At 43.7% G+C, this 23,853-nt stretch overlaps 1 protein-coding gene across 2 annotated transcripts in view; it reads right to left on the bottom strand.

The window, feature by feature from the left end:
• Positions 1-23,853, bottom strand: part of LOC147122909 (uncharacterized) — a 58,910-nt gene that overhangs the window by 19,031 nt on the left and 16,026 nt on the right. Inside the window, exons 5-7 of one of the 2 annotated variants that reach the window (XM_085962150.1) lie at positions 21,211-21,365; positions 19,182-19,285; positions 18,942-19,031 (exon numbers count right to left, since the gene is read on the bottom strand). In XM_085962150.1, the coding sequence (XP_085818276.1) occupies positions 18,942-19,031; positions 19,182-19,285; positions 21,211-21,365 (349 nt within the window). The remainder of the gene's footprint in view (positions 1-18,941; positions 19,032-19,181; positions 19,286-21,210; positions 21,366-23,853) is intronic. The other variant, XM_085962157.1, reaches the window with a different exon arrangement.

Genomic DNA, 23,853 nt, shown 5'->3' with positions numbered 1-23,853 from the left:
AAAGGTAGGAAAATTAGAGAGGTTAGACAAAAGATTTACAAATTAATTAACTTTTTTTAAAAACAATGTGTCTTTAAAAGCAACTTTTTTTTTTGCTGGAAATGTAGATTTGAAAAGAAACACGCAGAAAGCGAGAAAAGAAATGAAAAGTTTGGAATCAAGATGGCGGCGACTCACCTCGGTTCAGAACGATAAGGCCCGCCCACACACGCACCGATTGGTGGACCGTCAGGTCACCGAAGCGTAGGATTGGTCAATCGTCCCGTCACTCGACTGTAGGAGGGGCCCGCCCGCACGCGCCACGCAGCGATTGGTCGACTGTCGGGTCGCTCGACCGTACGATTGGTCGACCTCGACGTCACTCGATGCTAATGAGCGGATAATGAGCGGAATGTTGAACGTTTTTTGGATAGATATAAAATAATAAAAGATAATAGAGATTAAGGTCTGAAGAAAGACATATCTGCAAGTCTGCCACAAAAACCTCAATATCAGTCACAGATGAGCATCTTTACTGCACTAGTGCAATATTTCGATCCTCAATACTCTCAAATTATGTAAAGTGCTGAGCATTTTTCACAACTTAATCTTGGTTTTCCATGGTTCATTTTTCATACCAGTGAGATGGTTTGGGACTTAACATACAGGACTGCATTAACTCTCTCATTGGGAAAGCAGCTAGAAAGAAGCAAGTTGTGAGTAACAAGAAGTACAAGCCAGGCGAAAGGCAGCAAATTAGTGATGAGACAACATACGCACCCGGAGAAGGTAAACACTGGAACCTGGATTTTCTGGTATGGGTGCAGTTTACTCCCAAAACAAGTACAAAGTTCAAGCATAGTTATTCATAGCTTAAATTCAACTTTGGATGTGTGTAGAAGGTACAGGAAACTCTTGATTTACCGGCACCCAAACAAGCGGAAATCTCGGTTAACCGGCAAAATTCAGGAGTAGGTTCAGTTAAGTTTTTCTTCATATTAGTGGCCGTTTCTTGATTCTTGGCTGTGTAATCGGAGGTTCCTGCACTTGTTGCTAAGCAACAGGGACGCTTGGTCTGTGGTCGGGCTTCTTGCAGCTGTTGCTAAGCAACAGGGAAGCTTGGATTTGTTGCTGTGTACGAGCTCTTGTACTTTTTAAACTATAACTCTCTGTAATCCGGACTTTTTGATAAACCGGCACCACGCCGGTCCCGTCTATGCCGGATAAAAAAAGTTTCCTGTAGCTGAATTGGGGTTGGGGGAAGTGATGGGGAACTGGAAAATTGTTGATTGAAGTGAAATTTAAAAGGGATGTAGACACGGAGTGCAGCTCGGAAGTGGGTGGGTGGAGGTGTTCCTTTCTTTTTCTATCTTTGTCAGCTTCCAGGAGAGCAGGAGCTAAAAAGCTGCACAAGAGGGGACAGAGAACCAGCGGGAGTTCGGCTCTGTGACACCCCCCAACCACATCTGGAGAAAAATAAAAGGTGACATCACAGGGAAAAGGGCAACTGATTGGTTGGTGAGTATTTTGCTCACTTCCCTTATCTTCTAAAGCCCAGGAAATGCATTAGTAATTGTAAGGTTTCATTAGTACTAGTTTACTAGCAGTAATAAATCTTATTAGGTGTAGTAGTTTGTTAATTATTAATGAATAAAAATAAATAAATTAAGACTCAATAAAGATGGCAGGGCAGGTGATGTGTTGCGACTGCAGTATGTGGGAGCTCCTGGACGCCAGTGTGATCCAGGACGAACACGTCTGCGGCTTGAGGAGCTTCGGCTCAGAGTTGATGAGCTGGAGGTCGAGCTGTAGACTCTGCGATGCATCGGGGAGGGGAAAAGTTACCTCGACACTTTATTCCAGGAGACAGTCACACCCCTTAGGATAGGGTCTTCTGATTTGGTCAGTGGTCAGGGACAGGAGGATGTGACTGCGAGTGAGGCAGGTATGGGGACCCAGGAGGTAGAGGTTTGAGGTTCTTGCAGCCTGTATGGATGAAAGCGGTGGCTGCAGGGTGGATGAGCAAACTGACCATGGCACCGAGGTACAGGAAGCCATTCAAGCGGGGGGAGTTAATAGGAATGTAGTGGTAATTGGGGACAGCATAGTCAGGGGGATAGATACAGTTCTCTGCAGCCAAGAACGAGAGTCCAGACGGCTGTGTTGCCTGCCCGGTGCCAGGGTTTGGGACATCTGCTCTGGGCTGGAGAGGAATTTGTAGTGGGAGGGGGAGGAGCCGCCAGTGGTCGTGGTCCATGTAGGTACCAACGACATAGCAGAACCTCTTTCCTAGTTCTACCCGAGAGAGTATGAGCAGCTAGGGGCTAAATTAAAAAGCAGAACCTCAAGGGTAATAATGTCTGCATTATTACCCGAGCCACGAGCAAATTGGCATAGGGTAAATAAAATTAGAGCGATGAATGCGTGGCTCAAAGACTGGTGTGGGAGAAATGGGCTTCAATTCCTGGGGCACTGGCAACACATTACCGGCACCCGGCTACCGACCATAGAGCACATATACCAGAAACGCTGTTTACGGAGGTCACGGACCATCAAAGACCCTACCCACCCCAGCCACAGTCTGTTCGCCCTCCTGCCATCTGGGAGACGCTACAGATGCATTCGCACCCGTATGACCAGATTTAGGAACAGCTTCTTTCCCAGGGCTGTCATCCTACTGAACTCCACAAATAAACTCTAAAGCCTGCACATCTGCCAATGCACTTTATTATAGTTATGTTTATGTTAATGTATTACAAACCAAATGAATGTTGAATGTTTAAATGTCTTAATCTAAATGTACACTCTCGGGAGCCGCAAGCCTACATTTCGTTGTACTGCACTTGTGCACTAACAATGACAATAAAGTTGATTATGATTATGATTATAACTAGGGTGGTAGAGAGGGCTTTAAACTAAATATTGGGGGCATGGGATCAAATTTCGGAAGATGTGGTAATTCAAAGATTAGAGTCAATGCAATAGGGAAAGGCATCAATATGGGAAATGATAAACAGACCGTGACAGGAAGGGATAGAGAGTACAAATCTAAGAGTAAATCAACAGATAAGGCTAGAGGTTACAAAATAATAAAAGGACAAAACTAAAGGCTCTGCATCTGAATGCACGTAGCATTCAAAACAAAACAGATGAACTGATAGCACAAATAGAAGTAAATAAATATGATCTGATAGCCATTACAGAAACATGGCTGCAGGATGACACAGATTGGGACCTGAATATTGAAGGGTACATGACATTTAGGAAGGACAGAAAGGTGGGAAAAGGTGGCGGGGTGGCTCTGTTAATTAATGATGGTATTAGCACAAATTCAGGAAACCAGGATGTAGAAGCGGTTTGGGTAGAGATGAGAAATAATAAAGGCAAGTTACTTGTTGGAGTGGTATACAGGCCCCCCTAACAGTAACCACATGGTAGGATGGAGCATAAAAGGGAGAAATAATGGGAGCTTGTCAGAAGGGTACGGCAATAATCATGGGGGATTTTAATCTGCATATAGACTGGAAAAATCAGATGGGCAAAGGTAGCATAGATGAGTTCATGGAATGTTTTCGGGATAGTTTCTTGCAACAGCACGTTCTGGAGCCAACCAGAGAGCAGGCTATACTAGACCTGGTATTGTGCAACGAGATAGGATTAATTAATGACCTCATAGTGAAGGCACCCCTAGGTAGCAGCGATCATAATATGACTGAATTTTACATTCAGTTTGAGAGAGAAGAGTGGGTCCAAGACTAGTATTTTAAACTTAAATAAGGGCAATTATGAGGGCATGAAAGCAGAGCTAGCTAATGTGAACTGGCAAATTAGGGTAAGGGATAGGTCAATAGAGTTGCAGTGGCAGACATTTAAGGGGATATTTCAAAATACACAGAATATATACATTCCAACAAGAAACATTCCAAGGGGAGGACCCACCATCCGTGGTTAACTAAAAACGTTAAAGATAGTATTAAACTTAAAGAAAAAGCATATAATTGCACAAAGATGGGTGGCAGGTCAGAAGATTGGACAGAATATAAAAAACAGCAAAGAATGACTAAAAAATTAATAAGGAGAGAAAAATTAGAGTACGAGAGAAAGCTAGCTAGAAATATAAAAAGATAGTAAGAGTTTCTATAGCTATTTTAAAAAGAAGAGAGTTAACAAAGTGAGCGTTGGTCCTATAAAAAGTGAGTCTGGAGAATTAATGGAAAATGAGGAGATGGCAGTTGAATTGAACAGGTATTTTGCAACGGTCTTCACTATAGAGGATACAAGTAACATCCCAGAAATAGCTGTAAATCAGGAAATGGAAGGGAGGGAGGAACTCAAGAAAATTATAATCACCAGGGAAGTGGTACTGAGCAAATTGTTGGAGCTGCGGGCTGACAAGTCCCCGGGTCCTGATGGACTTCATCCAAGGGTCTTAAAAGTGGCTAGTGAGATAGTTAATGCGTTGGTTTTAATTTTCCAAAATTCCTTAGATTCGGGGAAGGTTCCATTAGATTGGAAAATAGCGAATGTAACTCCTTTATTCAAAAAGGGAGGGAGACAGAAAGCAGGAACCTACAGGCCAGTTAGCTTAACATCCGTCATAGGGAAGATGTTAGAAGCTATTAAAGACGTTATAGCAGGGCATTTAGAAAAGTTCAAAGTAATCAGGCTTTGTGCAAGGGAAATCATGTTTAACCAATTTATTGGAGTTCTTTGAGGAAGTAACATGTGCTGTGGATAAAGGGGAACCGGTGGATGTACTGTACTTAGATTTCCAGAAGGCATTTGATAAGGTGCCACATCAAAGGTTATTGTGGAAAATAAAAGCTCATGGTGTAGGAGGTAACATATTGGCATGGACAGAAGATTGGCTAGCTAACAGGAATCAGAGAGTAAGCATAAATGGGTCATTTTCTGATTGGCAAGATGTAACGAGTGGTGTGCCACAGGGATCAGTGCTGGAGCCTCAACTTTTTACAATTTATGGCCCAGTAATTCGGGTCCAAATGCGTTAGTACGGTCTGGGTACTCACGCATCTGGCCGGGTGAAATGCCGGCGTTCAGGAAACACCGTGCATGCGGAGAACACCGGCATTTCCGGTCCTCTGAACGAAGGGGTTCAGAGGCACAGCACGTGCGACTGCACAGGCAGCGCGTGCGCAGTGAACTTCGTCGATTTCATTCATGGATTCAGTGAGGGCAAGTCCTTACAAGTTACACTTGAAAAAAGCATGTGTAAAGTTGTTCCAAGGCTGCGGAGGGAGATATATTTTATCGTGGAGCTTCTGAAAGGCAGTATTTTTGTTTGGGAAAGTGAGGAAAGTTATTTTAAGAAATGCTGAGGTTAGTTTTAAAGTTTACATTTTTTTTTATATAAACGGGTTTTCAGTACGGTAGGTAGAAGGAGCAATTGTGGCTGTGTGAATTGAATGTGAGAATGAGTGTTCTAAAATGAGTAATGTAACATTTCCAACACTTTTAAGAAAGAAACTTTTCATCAGTAATAAGTAATTATGTATGTATGTCCGCATATATTCCTTTACGTATATGTATGTATGTTTTATATTCCTTTACTTGTGTATGAATGCATGTTTTTAATTATGATTTTCCAATAAGTTACTTTCTCTGAAAGTCATAATTAAATACATACATTCATACACATAAGTAAAGGAATATATACATACACGCAAAGGAATATATACAGACATACATAATTACTTAAAAGAATATATTACTGATGAAAAGTTTCTTTCTTAAAAATGTTGGAGTCATTTTCACATTTAATAAACACAGCAAATTCAATTCACATAGCCACAATTGATCCTTCTACCTACAGTACTGAAAACCCGTTTTAAAAAACAAAAATAAACTTTAAAACTTACCTCAGCATTTCTTAAAATACCTTTCCTCCCTTTCCCAAACAACCGCAGCCTCTGGAGCAACTGTACTCATGCTTTTTTCATGTGTAAGTTGTAAGGACTTGACCTCACTGAAAGCATGAATGAAAGCTGCGAATTTTACTGCGCACGCGCTGCCTGTACAGTCGCACGCGTTCTGCCTCTGAACCCCTTCGTTCAGAGGACAGGAAATGCCGGTTTTCCCCGCATGCGCTGTGCATGCTGAAAACCGGCATTTCCTCCGGACAGACGCGTAAGTACCCCGACCGTACTCGCGCGTTTGGAAGGGAATTACTGGGCCAACATTTTACATGTCAATAAAATGAAAAATTTAACAATTGCACGATTTGCCCCCTCGCATCTGCGACCGAGGGTCCAAGGAGGTGCATTGCGCAACAGGTCATCGTCGTACGTATCCTCACACTGTTCCCTTTCGGGAACTGCATGAAGTGGTGGAAGGATTTCTGGCCACGTTAACACTCCTTCCGTGACCATAACCATCTTCATACCAGCCATTAGGGTGGTTAGTCCTATGGCGTGAGGGTTTTACGGGCTCCCACAACCCATCTGAGGGGGGGGGGGGGGCCACCCACACCCGCGGACGCAAGTATCCCGCTGGATGTCCCCCCAGAATTTATAGTTGGAGCTCCGACCCCACTTGCCGGGACTGTCTGGAGCGGGGTTCGAAACCCTACTCCTTCTGGCCCAGCGGCGGGGATGCTTACCGCTACGCAAAAGGCCCACTCCGCGCAAAACGTGACACTCATACGTTTCCTGTGCCTTTTCCCTCCCCGTGACTGGAGCCCTATGCTGCCACTTGAAAGACCAAGCTATCATCTGTCCTTTTTGCGGCGCCTTTGACTTCTCATTACCAATGATGAGCAGGTGCTGCGCCTCCACCTCGTTGAGGAGATTGCTGAGGTCATCATCAGTTCAATTGAGAGTTCTTTTAATGCCGTGAATTGTGCTCATTCCAGCCATTTCACGTTGCTAATCGGAGTGGGCCTTTGGCGTAGCGGTAGGATCCCTGCCGCTGGGCCAGACGGGGTAGGGTTTCGAACCCCGCTCCAGACAGTCCCGGCAAGTGGAGTCGGAGCTCCGGCTCTAAATTCTGGGTTGACATTCAGTGGGATATTTGCGTCCGTGGGTGTGGGTGGCCCCCCCTCCTTGTATAGCTTGTGGGAGCCCGTAAAACCCTCCCGCCATAGGACTAACCACCCTAATGGCTGGTTCAAAGATGGTTACGGTCACGGAAAGAGTGTTAATCACGGCCATAAATCCTTCCACCACTTCATACAGTTCCCCAAAGGGAACAGTGTGAAGACACGTATGACGACGACATTGGTAAATAAATAAAAGAAATTATTTTAGGGCTTTTAAAAGTCTTTAAATTGCTTTAATTCTGTTTAAAACTACTTCAGATTCTTCAAAATAATGTAAACGGTTTTAAAAGTTTATAAAAGTTACCAAAAGCTTCATAAAAATACCAAAAACCTATTTAAAATGCTGCTTTGCATGTAAAAATGCTTAGCAGCTTGTGAGAAACATTGGGGGCGTGTCCTATTAAACTGAGACCTCAAGGGGCGTGTCTCACTTGCACAGCGCGCTCCAGGCTTCGCGCTGGCTGCACTCCTGGGCGGCAAGCCACCGACCCGAATTACTGGGCCTATATAAATGACTTGATGATGGGACCGAACATAAGAAATAGGAGCAGGAGTAGGCCAATCGGCCCCTCGAGCCTGCTCCGCCATTCAATAAGATCATGGCTGATCTGATCCTAACCGCCAATCTACTATCACAGAACCATCGCCTGAATCTAACAGAATTAGACACACGAAATAGGAGCAGGATCAGGTTACACGGCCCCTGGGCCCGCTCCGCTACCCACAGGGCCATGACCGATCCGAACCTAGACTCATGTCCAAATTCCTGCCCGCTCCCCATAACCCTTTACTTATAGGAAACTGTCTATTTCTGTTTTAAATTTATGTAATGATGTAGCTTCTACAGCTTTTTGGGGCAGCATATTCCATGGACCTACCACCCTCTGAGTGAAGTAGTTCCTCCTCATCTCAGTTTTGAAAGAGCAGCCCCTTATTCTAAGACTATGCCCCCTAGTTCTAGTTTCACCCATCATCGGGAACATCCTCCCCGCATCCACCCGATCCAACCCCTTCACAATCTTATATGTTTCAATAAGATCGCCTCTCATTCTTCTGAACTCCAATGAGTAGAGTCCCAATCTACTCAACCTCTCCTCATATGTCCATCCCCTCATCCCCGGGATTAACCGAGTGAACCTTCTTTGTACTGACTCGAAAGCAAGTATGTCTTTTCTTAAGTATGGACACCAAAACTGTGTGCAGTATTCCAGGTGCGGTCTCACCAATATCTTGTACAACTGAAGCAATACCTCCCTATTTTTATATTCTATCCCCCTAGCAATGAAAGCCAACATTCCATTGGCCTTAATCACTTGCTGCACCTGCATACTAACCTTTTGAGTTTCGTGCACCAGGACCCCCAGATCCCTTTGTACTTCAGTACTTTCTAGTTTCTTGCCATTAAGATAATAACTTGCTCTACGATTTTTCCTGCCAAAGTGCATAACCTCACACTTTCCAGTATTGTATTCCATCTGCCAAATCTCTGCCCACTTACTTAGCCTGTCTATGTCCCCTTGCAGGTTTTTTATGTCCTCCTCACTCACTACTTTCCCTCCCATCTTAGTATCATCTGCAAACTTTGATATGTTACACTCGGTCCCCTCCTCCAAATCGTTAATATAGATTGTAAAGAGTTGGGGACCCAGCACTGACCCCTGCGGAACACCACTAGTTACTGATTGCCAGTCCGAGAATGAACCATTTATCCCAACTCTCTGCCTTCTGTTAGATAGCCAATCCTCTATCCATGCCAGAATATTACCCCCAATCCCGTGATTTTTTAGCTTAAGCAATAATCTTTTGTGTGGCACCTTGTCAAATGCCTTTTGGAAGTCTAAATACACTACGTCCACTGGTTCCCCTTTATCCACCCTATATGTTACTTCCTCAAAGAACTCCAGCAAATTTGTCAAACATGACTTCCCCTTCATAAAACCATGCTGACTTTGTCCTATTAAATTATGATTATCCAAATTATGTTACTGTCTCCTTAATAATGGACTCCAATATTTTACCTACCACAGATGTTAGGCTAACCGGTCTACAGTTTCCAGCCTTCTGTCTACTGCCCTTTTTAAATAAGGGCGTTACATTAGCAGTTTTCCAGTCTGCCGGGACCTTTGCTGAGTCCAGGGAGTTTTGGAAAATTATTACCAATGCATCCACAATCCCTACCGCCACTTCCCTCAAGACCCGAGGATGTAAGCCATCAGGTCCAGGTGATTTATCCGCCTTGAGTCCCATTATTTTACCGAAGGTGTGGTTGCTAAATTTGCTGATGACACAAAGATAGTTGGAAAGTAAATTGTGAAGAGGACATAAGGAGGCTACAAAGGGATATAGATAAGTTAAGTGAGTGGGCAAAGACCTGGCAAATGGAGCATAATGTGGGAAAATGTGAAATTGTCCATTTTGGCAGGAAGAATAAAAAAGCATATTATCTAAATGGTGAGAGATTGCAGAGCTCTGAGATGCAGAGGGATCTGGGTGTCCTCGTGCATGAATCACATAAGGTTACTATGCAGGTACAGCAAGTACAGGAAACTTTGTGATATCCGGCACCGACGGGACCAGCGTGTTGCTGATCTATCAAAACTGCCAGACATACAAAGTTAATGTTGAAGCATACGGAGGTTTTCATCTCCGTATCTGACAACAAACACTGCTGCTTAGCAACAGCTTCTAAAGAGTCGGCTGCAGCTGCAAGCGTCTCTAGCTGAAGCTGTTGCTATAGCTACAGACCTTGCAGTACCTGACTGGGAAAAAAAAAAGAACGAGAACTAAAAAAACTTATAGAAAACGGCTCCTGATTTTTGCCGCTAGGTCGAGTGTTCCGGACATACAACCTCTGGATAAACCGAAGTTTCCTGTAATTAGGAAAGCTAATAGAATGTTATTGTTTATTGCGAGGGGAATTGAATACAAAAGTAGGGAGGTTATGTTTCATACATGCGTTATACAGGGCATTGGCGAGACCACATCTGGAGTAGTGTGTACAGTATTGGTCTCCTTATTTAAGGAAGGATGTAAATGCGTTGGAAGCAATTCAGAGAAGGTTTACTGGACTAAGACCTGGAATGAGCGGGTTGTCTTATGAGGAAAGGTGGGACAGGCTAGGCTTGTATTCGCTGGAGTGTAGAAGAATAAGAGGTGACTTGATTGTAACATATAAGATCCTGAGGGGTCTGGATGTGGAGAGGATGTTTTCTCCTGTGGGAGAATCTAGAACTAGGGGTCACTGTTTAAAAATAAGGGGTTGCCCATTTAAGAGAGATGAGGAGAATTTTTTTCTCACAGAGTGTCGTGAGTCTTTGGAACTCTCTTCCTCAGAGGGCGGTGGAAGCAGTCTTTGAATATTTTTAAGGCAGAGGTAGATAAATTCTTGGTAAGCAAGGGGTGAAAAGTTATCGGGGTAGGCGGGAATGTGGAGTAATCAGATCAGCCATGATCTTATTGAATGGCGGAGCAGGCTTGAGGGGCCTACTCCTGCTCCTAATTCGTATGTTCGTATGTACTTAAAGGGAAGTAGCAAATAGGGGCCACGCAAGTGCCGGTTTCAGGCATGCGAAGCGCATGCGCTGAAAACCGGCACTTGATCGTCCGCATGCACAAGAAAAGTGCCTCTGTGGGTGGAGAGTTGCGCTTTTTGGACAACTTCCGCCCGCTGAATGACTGTCAAATTCTTACGCCTGGTAAAAGCAGAGTTATAAAAAAATAGAAAAATGAAATCTGATAACTCATTTATAAATTAAGTTTATTTTTAGCCCTGTAAAAACATTCAATTGTTTTTCAAAAAATTAAGGCCTAGAAATTCAGTTGGTTGCGCCAGCCGGTAGCGCCTTAGGAGGAGTAGATGTTGGGCGCTAGGCGGCTAGCAGCTGGGCGCAGCGCGATCTGCGCCTCTCCCCAACTTCACTCACGATTTAGCGGCGGCGCAAAGTCTTTGCGCGCGCTCAGCTGCGCGCGCAGATCCTGACGTCATTTCCTTGTGCAACGCCCTTTGTGCGCCACAAACCGGAAATTCAGTTGCGACGCCCTCTTGTGCGCCTGGCGCCCCTAGCGACTGGTAGAGTGGAACAGTGCTCAGTCGATGCGGGGCGCGGGGGGCGCAAATTAAAGGGCACTCCTCCTGCACTAGAAAAGGCTGCCATTTCGCAGCACTCCTTCTTGAGAGACGGATCTTTGCAGAGAGACCAAGGTAGAGAGCTTTCTGCTTTGGCTCAACACTCGGACAGGTACTTGTGGCTTCAGGCCACAGCTTTCCACTTGTCTTTGCCTTCATTGACATATCATTGTTTGCTAACATATAATGGGGGCTGCAATGGGTGCAAACGCTGGCCTTCTCCATTGCATCCAAAGGGCTCACAGACGGCGTGAGAGTGGCAGTCCTGGCTAGACGGAGAGGGGGCAACAGGCGCCGGGAACGGAGGCCTTACCCACCCAGGGTATACCGCCAGCAGTTCTCCTATCTCAACATGTCTGACGAGCAGTGTGTTCGGAGGCTGCGATTCCGAAGGGAGGTGGTCACAGAGATCTGCCACCTGCTTGGCGGTGATCTGCAGCCACATCTGAGGAGCAGGACGTCTCTGTCGGTGGCAGTGAAGGTGACGATGGCACTCAACTTCTATGCCACCGGCTCCTTCCAATCCGCTACTGGGGACATTGCCAACATCTCCCAGTTCGCGGTACATTGCTGCATCCGCCAGGTGACCAATGCCCTTTTCAGAAGGAGACGTCAGCACATCTCCTTCCCCATGACCCTGGACAAGCAGCAAGAGTGTGCAATGGGATTTGGAAGAATAGCGGGCTTCCCCATGGCAGGGCGTAGAACTGATGAACCAGCAATGGTCAGGCCTTGCTTCAGGGCTGCAGTGTGCAGGGCATGGCAGCCAAACAAGTCGACCCTCCCCCTTTAAGAGCTGACTGATGCCAGCGTGTCTGCCGTCAATCAACAACTCGCCGCACCTGCGCTGCGCCCGGCCTCGGGGGTATCGCTCAGCACCGCTGGCTTAGCGCCTAAAGATAGTCGTGCATCGCCTGTTTTAGCGCAGCAGCAACCTCTTGGGGCGATGCGACTGAATATCGGCGAAGGTGGCGCGACTTTGCGCCGGGCGCAAACTTTAGCGGCCGCCCGACTTTAGCGCCCCAAACGTGGCTATACTGAATTTCTAGGCCTAAGTGTTTAAAATATTTAACTGAATGTCATTTTAAATATGTAATTTAATTATTTTTTTATTTTTTTTAATGTTTTAGTGTGTTTTTAAATGTGAACCCCATTCATACTTTTGACAGTTCTGTGCATACACAACTGTCAAAAGTATGAAGGGGGATTCCTTTCTTTCATTTGTTCGCCTGGCCCACATGATCCCAGGGGTGCTTGCGAACCGCATGTGCCCCTGGGATAAGTGGGCCTCTGCGCATTTCGAAGAGGAGACCCCCAGGATCGCAAGCCTCGGGATCTACAGAACCAGCAGGTAAGTTCATAGATTTTTTTCCCGATCTGAGGCATCCGCCCGCAGGAAGCCTCCGATCGGAAATTCAGGGCCATTAAGTTTTGTTAAAGTATAACCTAATATTCAATTCCTGGTCTGAGTCACTGATTTCAGTCTGGGTGTGAGTTAGGTACTACAATTGGATCAGGGCTCTTGGGATCAGGAGGATTTAAGAATAACCAGTTGGTGAGGAACCAGATAGTGACCACTAGGAATGGAAAAAATGGCATTTAAGTCCATGAAGGAAATTGGCACAGAATTAAGACAGATTCAATACCAAAAGGCATGCTTTAAAAAGGGGAATCAGAATGGCAAAGATATTTTTCAAATTGAATAAGTCAAGAGAAGTGAAGGATAATAATAAAAAAGGTTGACCAACAGAATCCAGAGGGATTGTCATCAGCCAGGGATAATCGGCATCACATTGCTGTTTGAGAGAGCTTGCTGTGCACAAATTGGCTGCCGTGTTTCCTACATTACATTACAACAGTGACTACACTTTAAAAGTACTTCATTGACAGTAAAGTGCTTTGGGACGTCCTGAGGTCATGAAAGGCACTATATAAATGGAAGGTCTTTCTTTCTTTAACAGGGGTCTATTTTGGATCTATTTGTGAATATTTTCATAAATGATCTGGAGGTAGGAGCCACAAGAACAGTGGCTAAATTTGCAGATGATACAAAGCTAATGAAGGTGGAAGAGGACACCGCATCCACCTGAAGGGGAAAATTTAAAACAAATCTGCGAAAACATTGGCCGGAATTTTCCGGGGTGGTAGCGGGCATAATTGGTGGCAGATCGGGTGGAAAAGTTGTTATTTTTGATAGCGGGTCCCACCCCCACGCGCCTTTCCCCCAGACGCACCTGTCATCGCGGAGCTGACCCAACCGGCAGCAGCGGGTGTCCCAATTGAGATCATTAACAGCTAGTTGACAGACCCTTAACAGGCTTTTTAAAATTACTTTTTAAATTTAACTGCATGGCCACGGCAACCACGCTGCTCCGGAACCACGTCGGTCAACCTGAGGCGGGAGTTCCGTGGCCATTGCTCCAGCTGATTACTTGACAGCATTGAATGTACTGTAAAAGCTCCCACTTGACAGATGATCACTTTCCTCAGGCAGAAGCTGTTGCCGAGTCTATTTCCAGCACAGATTCTGCAGGGTGCAAGTCTTTCCAGCAAAGTCTCCACCCAGTCTCACCTCATTGGAAGAACTCTCTCACCATTGACAGAATGGTTCGGTCATCTGTACGTCACCTGCCATTTATTCCATCAACATGGGTGCCGTTTATACTGTCTCACCTTGGTCCTCAGAATTGGACCATGATGAGCCCCAACACCAGCTGCACCAACACCACCAACTTCTCCGCAAATCACCTGATGCTGCACAGGACAGAGTGCATCAGCACCTGATCACATTGCGGCCTGGGAGGCCAGGGATGGCTTCATCATGGCCAGATTTAGTTAATTTTACGCTGTACACCCATATGGCTGCCACATGATGTGCCAGGTTGGCACCACCACACACCAACACCATAAAGCATCCCTACAATAACCAAGTCATTCCTTTCACACTCAACACCACTGCAAGGGGTACCGTTATGTCTCACCATTCACTGCAACTCAAGGTTGGCAGGCTGTAACTAGTGGAGTGCCGAAAGGATCGGTGCTTGAGCCTCGACTTTTTACAATCTATATTAATGACTTAATGAAGGGACTGAGTGTAATGTATTCAAGTTTGCTGATGACGCAAAGCTAGGTGAGAAAGCAAGTGATGAGGAGGACATAAACAGCCTGCAAAGGGATATAGACAGGTTAAGTGAGTTGGCAATAAGGTGGCAGATGGAGTATAATGTAGGGAATGTGAGGTTGTTTACTTTGGTAGGAAGAATAGGAAAACAGAATATTTTTTAAATGGTGAGAAACTATTAAATGTTGGTGTTCAGAGAGATTTAGGTGTCCTCGTACAAGGACACCTAAAGCAAGCAGGTACAGCAAGCAATTAGGAAGGCAAATGGTATTTTGGCCTTTATTACCAGGGGGTTGGAGTACAAGAGTAAGGAAGTCTTACGCCAATTGTACAGGGCTTTGGCGAGACCACACCTGGAGTACTGTGCACAGTTTTGGTCGCTGTCCCTAAGGAAGGATATACCAGCCTTAGAGGCAGTGCAACAAAGGTTCACTAGATTGATTCCTGGGATGAGTGGGTTGTCCTATGATGAGAGACTGTGTAGAATGGGTTTATACTCAAGTTTAGAAGAATGAGAGGCGATCTCATTGAAACATATAAGGTTCTGAGGGGGATTGACAGGATAGGTGCCGAGAGATTGTTTCCCCTGGCTGGAGAGTCTAGAACTAGGGGGCAGAGTCTCAGGATAAGGGGTCGGCCTTTTAAGACTGAGATGAGGAGGAATTTCTTCACTCAGAGGGTAGTGAATCGTTGGAATTATCTGCCCCAGAGGGCTGTGGATGCCGAGTCGTTGAGTATATTCAAGGCTGAGATAGATAGATTTTTGGACTCTGGGGGAAATCAAGGGTTATGGTGATCAGGTGGGAAAGTGGAGTCGAGGTCGAAGATCAGCCATGATCTTATTGAATGGCGGAGCAGACTCAAGGGACCGTATGGCCTGCTCCTGCTCCTAATTCTAATGTTCTTTGGCTTCAAATATTTATCTACATTTAAAAGATACAATAGTTTCTGACTTAATTACTCCCTATGGCAAAGCATTCCATGTTCCAAAAACTCTCTGTTCAAAGAAACTTCTCTGAAACTCAGTAACAATTTTAAGTTGATAAACTCAATGGAAGAAAATAGTTTTTCCTTATTCACAAAAATCCTTCATATTTTTAAACGCCTGTAAAAAAAACTTGCTTTTGCTTTCTCTGCTCCAGTAGAAATAGTCAAACACTTCAAATCTCTCCTTGTAACTATAGTTTCTTATCATGCTGGTGAATCTACATCGTGTGCTCTCATTGGCGCACAGTACTCGATTGCCGGATCACTGCCTTATGTAAATTTAACAGAACCTCTTTGCTCTTGTACTCTATGCCCCTATTTAAAAAAAAAGCTATTTATCTTTTTACCTACCTGTATTTGCAGTTTCAAGAATTAAATTTGCACCGATAACGATGTAGATGATCAGAAGACCAAAGTATCTTTTAATTGAGTGTATACTCCCATTCCTTGTTTTTCCACCAAAATGCATTACCTCAAACCTCTGCACATTAAGTTGCTCCTGCCACTTATCTGTCTATTCTGCTAACTTGTCTATATACTTCTGAAGTCACTGTTTACCAAAACCCCATCTTTTACAGTCAGCAAATTTTGATACTGTACTTCGTATGTCCAAATCCAAATCATATCCCGAGAACAAAAGCTCCTGTTCCAATGCAGAATATGTTTCTCTGCATTAAAATTCATCTGCCGTTCCTCGAGCCATCTAATTACATCGAAATACATAGACTATACAGCACAGAAACAGGCCATTCGGACCAAGTAGTCTGTGCTGCTGTTTATACTCCACACAAGTCTCCTCCCATTCTATCTACCTCACATTAGCCTTTCAGCACACCTTTCTCTCTCATATACTTGTCTAGTTTTCTTTTGAAAGCATCCAAGCTATTTGCCTCAACCACTTCCTGTGGTAGCGAGTTCCACATTCTAACCACTCTCTAAAATTTCTCCTCATTTCCCTTTTGGATTTATTAGTAACTAAATTCTATTTATGGCCCCTAGTTTTAGATTCTCCCATAAGTGGGAACATTCACTTCACATCTATCCTGTCCAACCCATTCATAATTTTAAAGACCTCCATCAGGTCACCTCTATGTCTTCACTTTTCTAAAGAAAAAAGCCCCAACCTGTTCAATCTTCCCAGATAGCTGTAATCTCTCAGTTTTGGTACTGAAGGATCCAGCTAGTTCCCAATGAATTCTGGGATACTTGACTATGTTAAATTGAAAGGTTCAACTTGTTCCAAATGAATTCTGGGATACTTGACTATGTTAGCTGTTTAAGACAAAGTTTTTTTTTTTTAATTCTCAAACCAGAGACTAACAATATGCGGCCGGGAACAGATAGCAGAAATGCCAGCAAGGTCGAATATTAAACATCAACGACACATAGAAGTGATAAGGGCATGGGAATGTGTGTCCGCAGCCCCTCAAGTAGAGCAGTGTCTAAACACTGTTTCCCAGGAGATAAGGGCACAAATTAAAAACCAACATTGTACTAAGTTTCAGAACACATGAATCAATGTGGCCTTGCAATTACCCTGCTGTTCGACAGAGAAGGATAAGTAAGACATGTTTCTCAAAACTATAAACAAGGCCTGTAGCGAGGAAAAGATAACAACAGGAATGCAGGGAGTAGAAATACAATCCACATTTGTGGCTAGCGTGGTCAGGGGTTACCCGAGTTCAAGGGGGGGGTGGGGGGGGGGGGTGTCCGACAGTTGAAGGGTGGACCTGACAGTTGAGTGACTAATCACATAAACCAATAAAGAGCATCTGTTATGACACTGTTTCTACGTATACGCCCCATTCTATAGTAAGTGGGCGTTGCTTATAGAACTGTATAACTCGAATGAATCACTGTTTATCCCCGTGAGTGCATCTCTTGTTTGAGGAAGCAGGATGACTCTCCCGTGTGCACACGTATTTTCTTAGTTGTTTAATAAATTCTGTATTTGTCCTCAATTCCGTCTCCGTCTAGAGTTTCTCCAAAATTCGAATCTAACAGTACCATCCTTGTGAATTTTTTTTGCACTTTCTCTAGTGCTTCTATGTGCTTTTTTATAGCATGATGAAGATGAGAACTGTGCACAGTACTCCAAGTACGGCCTCACAAGGGTCCTATACAAGTTTAGCACAACTTCACTACTTTTGAATTCTATACTCCTAGAAATAAATCCCAATGCTTTGTTAGTATTTTTAACTGCTTTGCTGACCTGTGATGCTGTTTTTAATTATTTCATCAACTGTATCCCTAGATCCCTTTGCTCTTCTACCCCATTCAGTTTCTTATTTTCTAATGGTGTAGGTGACGTTTCTATTTTTCCTACCAAAGTGCATCACCTCACATTTATCTGTTAAAGTTAATTTGCCCAGTCTGCAAGTTTTCTATGTCTTCTTGTATTATGTTACATTCTTCCTCAGTGTTAGCTATACCTCTGGTTTAGTATCATCTATAAATTTTGATTGAGTTACTTGTTGCCAAGTCCAAATCATTAAATGTAAATTATGAATAACAGTGGTCCCAGCAATGATCCTTGTGGAACATTGCTTTCTACCTTCCTCCAATGTTAATAACTACCCTTCACCCCTACTCTCTGCATTCTATGTTTTAGCCAATTTGCTATCCATTCACCTATTTTTCCCCCAACTCCACATGCCCTAACCTTTGTCATGAGTGTACGGTGTATCGAAGGCCTTTTGAAAATCCATGTATATGACATCTGCTGCATTACCCTTGTCTACTCTTTCAGTTACCTCTTCAAAGAATTTGGTAAGTTTAGTTAAGCATGACTTAGCCTTTTGGGATCTATGCTGACTATTTTTAGAATATTTTCTGTCTCTAGATGCTCTTCTATCAATTCTTTTAGTATTAGCTTATCTAAATCCCGTTTGAATGCTTGCTGTGCACAAATTGGCTGTCATGTTTCCTACATTAAAAGTGATTACAACAACAATTTGCATTTATATACCGCCTTTAACATAGTAAAACGTCCCAAGGCGCTTCAGAGGAATGTTATCAGACAAAATGTGACACCAAGCCACATAAGGAGATCGTAGGATAGGTGAGCAAGAGCTTGGTCAAAGAGGTAGGTTTTAAGGAGAGTCTTAAAAGGAGGAGAGAAGTGGAGAGGTTTAGGGAGGGGATTTCAGAGCTTAGGGCCTTGGCAGCTGAAGACATGGCTGCCAACGGTGAAGTGATGAAAATTGGGGATGCGCACGAGGCCAGAATGGGAAGAGTGCAGAGATCTCAGAGGGTTCTAGGGCTGAAGGAGGATACAGAAATAGGGAGAGGCGAGGCCATGGAGGGATTTGAAACCAAGGACGAATTTTTAAAGTCGAGGCACTGCTGGACCAGGAGCCAATGTAGGCCAACGGGCACAGGGGCGACGGGTGCGAATTAGGATACAAGTAGCAGAGTTTAGAATGAGCTCAAGTTTACACTTCAGCATAACTTAATTTGGAACGTCCTGAGGACATGAAAGCATTACATTAGTCTTTCTTTCTCTCTGTCAATTTCATAACTAACCTCAACTACGTCACTTCTGAACCCTTCTAGACAGAATATAGAAAAGGTACAGCTTCTAGATTGTAGGGACAAGCTATACTTACAGGAACTGTTAGGTGGCTGACGGAGAAGTTGGCTCTGTAAAAATCACAACTGTAGCAACTTACCTCTAGACTCATGTCCCGATATTCGTCTTTTGCAGTGATACACCAAAGATGATCGTGATGGCCATAAAGATATTCAATGACAGTTTCTGGCTGAAAGATTTTTTTTTTTTTTTTTTAATTAAAAAAGTTTCAACATTTACTTTAAAATTATTGCTCTGCATTAGAAAAATGTTGTGAGTTATTGCATGTAATCTTGGTTGTGTGCGGTAAGAATTTATCAAACTGATGAAACTAACTTACAGAAAACTTTGCTTCTATAAAATCCTTGGGCGGTTTCCACATTTTCAAGGTAGTTTTAAATCGGTAATTCTCTGTGCATAGTTTGCTTGCGGTATTGCCAGTATCTGTGGAAAAAAAATACAATATACACAATTCTCAGTCATTCCATATCATTCCCATCATTCACTGACAGCTTCCTTTCAGTTACTTACTGCAAGTCCTGTGTATTGGTTGCACTGAAATAAAAGTTGTACCTGTGAGTTTTATTCGTAAATGATAACATTTTTAGCTGTACTCCCAGGCTTGCAGGTCATTAAACCCTACATGAAAATGTAACCCATGCATTCAATTTAAGGTCAAGAAATCCATTTTAATATGAGAACATTCCTTCAATTACAAATTCAACCCTCATTCACCATGTGTTTTCTTAATAGCTATTGAGAATTTCCAGCTCCCCCCAAAAGTATCTACCTGCACCTGCCATTATCTACTGAACCATGCTAACAGAGCCAAGCGCATGTACCTGGCACTGAGCAGAGAACGGCCTTCACAGGCTTAGGTTCACCAAGGAGGCAGTGACCCAGTTGTGCCATCTGCTGTAACCTGCCCTGCAGCCAGCCTCAACCACAGGGACTGCACTACCAGTGAATCAAGTTCATGACTACCCTCAATAGTCATTCTAGGCCACCACAAGGCACATCTGCAACATCAGTCAGTCAGCCATGATGCAGCAAGTAAATCACTGATACTTGTGTACCAGAGCAAATGCATTTATTGTTTTGTTTACCAAAAAAACGCATTTAATCACTTTCGACAAGGAAAAGGAACAATCTGAATGACAGGGATTTGCAATTCTTCCAACTGGCAGGATTCCCCAAGATCCAGGGATTTACTGATCGCACCCATACTGATAAACAATACCATGGTGATCATGAACCACAGAGCCTTCTACTCTTTTAATGTCCAGCAGAATATCACGCAGATCAGTGCCTGCTTTACAGGCAGCAGCCACAATTCTCTCATTTTAAGACAATCATCCATGCCTGGGCTACTTAAATAAGAATCCAGGCTTGAACTCCTAGGTCACGTCCTCTGCAGCTCTGTAATGACATCATTGCAAGATCCATGGCCAGAATTCACATGCCGTTGTGCCAACATCTATCAGGGTGATCACAGAACAAATACTAGCATCGTGAAACAGCATTTCAGATGTATTAGGGCAGAACTTCCAAGATGAAGGCAATTAAGAGCGTTAGCAGTAGCTTCCATAACTTTAGGCAGCATCCATGCAAGGGCAATATGCTGGAATTCTGATGGGGAGAGAGATCAGGAAGGAGTAAGAGAGATTGAAGAGAAGTCCTAGGACAGTGCAGTAAGCTCCAAGGCTTGAGGATTATGTACTAGAGGACTTATTGGAGTCATGTGGATCATAATGACAAAGCAGAATGGAACCATTGCATTTTCACTTGTGATGGTTAAAATTAGCCCTCCATATACGTGATGGTCAAATCATGAAAACATGGTTTCAAATTGTTCGAGGGCACAGCCATGATATATATTAAATACAGAAACAAATATAAAAAAATAAAACCACTGTGGGTACATCATATATATATATATATATATATATATGAAAAATGGTACATTATCCATTTAGGGCACTCTGTCAGTATCAATCACTCCCAGGTCATGTGTTACAAGCAGAGTAAAGCTCCCTATGTCCCAACAATATGCCTTAGCTCCAACCTCAAACGTGTGACATTCTTCCTTCTCCCACAACCACCATCCGGTGGTTTCGCTGACTGATAATGCCAATTTAGTGCTCCTCAGTACTGAACTGAGGAAGGTGTTGTGCTATGGCCATATACTCCCCAGGAACTGGACAGAGGCTGCTGATGCTCAATTCATATAGGATGCTTGCAGACAGGGAAGACTGTATCAGGGCTGGATTCAAATCCAGGTCCCAGAGGTGAAAGGCCAGACATTTTAATGCAAAATCAAAAAGAAGAACCATGTACATTTTTTAAAAAGTGAAAGTCACATAGCTTACCTAAGATGCTATTGGGTTTTGCTGTAACTTTAGTCAATTGTAGTGCAGAGATACTATCCAGCACTGGTTTTATAAGAAACTGGCTTGGTTGCAGACAAGTCAATTCATCAGGCTTCTTTAACGTAGGAAGGACGATAGCAAGGTTGCTCTTTACCCTTTTGGGAAAAAAAGTACAAGTATAGTTACAACAGACAAGCTATTATCATAGAATCATACAAATTTATGGCTCAGAAGGAAGCCATTCGGCCCATCGTGTCTGTGCCAGCCGAATCCCACTTTCCAGCTCTTGGTCTGTAGCCCTGTAGTTTACGGCACTTCAAGTGCATATCAAAGCACTTTTTAAAAGTGATCAGGGTTTCTGCCTCTACCACCTTTTCAGCCAATCAGTTCCAGACCCCAACCACCCTCTGGGTGAAATAAATTCTCCTCAACTCCCCTCTAATCCTTCTACCAATTACGTTAAATCTATGCCCCTGGTTATTGACCTCTTTACTAGGGGAAATAGATCCTTCCTAGCCACTCATATGCCCCTCATAATATTATCAAAGTGATTATCTGGACGAACATTCGGGTGTCCTTCTGCGCATGATCAGCCCCACTCCTTTTCACGCACGCGCTCCCAATCCCCTTCTGCGTATGTGTGCCGCTACTGAGGCCACACATTCACAGTACCCCACAGTTGCAGCTGCAGTGCAGCGTGGGCCACACTTCGTTCAGCTCCATGGGTCAAGGACCATCACTGGACCCGTGCTGACCAGCTGAGGGAGGGTTTGGGGGGGGGGGCAGAGAGAGAGAGAGAGAGAGAGAGAGAGAGAGAGAGAGAGAGAGAGAGAGAGAGGGGCAGAGAGAGAGGGGCAGAGAGAGAGAGAGGCAGAGAGAGCGGCAGAGAGAGTGAGAGGGGCAGAGAGAGAATCGGAGTGGGGAGAGGGGTCAGCAACTCGGTGCGGCGGGTGGCGGTGTAAAGGAGTACGAGAGCAGTGGGGATGGGGGAAGAACGTGATCCAGGTCTAAGTGGGGGGCGGGGGTGGCGAAAGCGAGAACGAGATCCAGATGGGAAGACAGTTCATGTTCTTCCAACCCCACCCCCACCCCTTTACATCTGCACCATGATCTCCCTCTCCTCCCCCTAGACCTCGTTGATTTCGCAGAAAGCTCGGTGCATGTGTGGCAAGTGACTCACTGGACGGGACAAAATCCAGAAGTCATGACAATTTCACTATTTACTTCATACCTAATAAATCGGTTAACAATCCGTGACCCACACACAATGCCCCATCTGTGGGGGGGAAGGGTCAGGAACTTGTTGGGGGAGAAGGTCATGAACCCGGGGTGTGGGGGGGGGGGGGGGCGGTGGATGAACTTGGGCAGGGGCAGGTGGTCAGGAAGCCAGGGTGGGAGGTGGAGTGTCAGGCATTTGGGCGGAGGGAGAATGTCAGAAACTTTGGCAGTGGGGACAGGAACTTGTTTGCGGTTGGGAGAAGGTCTTAACCCATGAGGGTGAGCCCTGTCTGTTCCAAGTGAGCTCTGTTCTGTCTGGAGTAGGCAGTAAGAATGGCTCAAATTAAACTTTGCAACATAACTGATTACGTAGGCAGGGAGGATCTAATTAAACATTCCAGAGAAACTGCTGGGTGTGTCTTGTCCTCCAAGGGGACCAATCAGCAATCAGAACTGATCATCCAAGAGGACCAATCAGACCTTTTGGTGTTGCGAATAAACACGTCCTAATTTTATACACCTCAATTAAGTCTCCCTTTAGCCTCCTCTGTTCCAAAGAAAAGACCCTCCTTGTTACCTCTGCAAATATTATAATAAGCAGCTGTAATACTGTATTAACTAAAAACTACTGTTGTCTAGCTCATAAAATGTTGCTGTTTTAATAATTATAAGCTCACTTAAAAAACAAGTCACTGTACAGAAAGCAGCTCATAATAGCACGTTCAGACTTCAAAGTTGTGAACTCTCCGTTCTCTTTCTAAAAAAAGTACAAAATCTAGAATACTTCAGTTTTTTTACTATTGTACTTTGTAGCATAAATGCAATTGATTGTTCTAAAAATTGTAGTCAAAAAGATAACATGGAGAGATATTGTAATAAAATGTTAAAACTCTGCTAGAGATGCAAATATCAGCCTAAATTAGATTAAAAAAATAAAAAATGTAGATATTCATAATACCAGCAGTTACATTGATGGTAAGGATACAATGCATTAAAAGGAAAGAGGTTAATTGATCACAGAGGTTTGGAAAGTAAGAGTTTCAAGGGGATCCCACAGGGTATACAAGATCATTGGATTTTTGTTGATCTGAATCGAACAGTGCTCCAAGAATTCTGCATTCTATATTTATTAACTCATTAGTTCATTATTTCTTCAGCTTTATATATTTATTTTAATAAAAATATTTATTCAATAACAGCATGGTTTTCCTTTAGATAGTTGCTGTCTTTTGGAAGTTGGAGAGGTGCGAGTTTCTGTTTGAATTTTATAGTTAAGTATGAAATGACATAACAACTAATTATATTAATACAACATTACACCAATAAAATTATTTTTTAAATATTGTATTGATGGTTTAGACTATTGCACCCACACTCTTCACAAAAATCACTCAGTTCAAATACTTAACTGGTAGCAGTTAAGTA

The sequence above is a fragment of the Somniosus microcephalus genome, chromosome 2 (genome assembly GCF_052327205.1).
Source record: "Somniosus microcephalus isolate GS21.2 chromosome 2, FLI_Smic_1.0, whole genome shotgun sequence".
Taxonomy (NCBI): Eukaryota; Metazoa; Chordata; class Chondrichthyes; order Squaliformes; family Somniosidae; genus Somniosus; species Somniosus microcephalus.
This window is presented reverse-complemented; position numbering and strand designations above follow the sequence as displayed.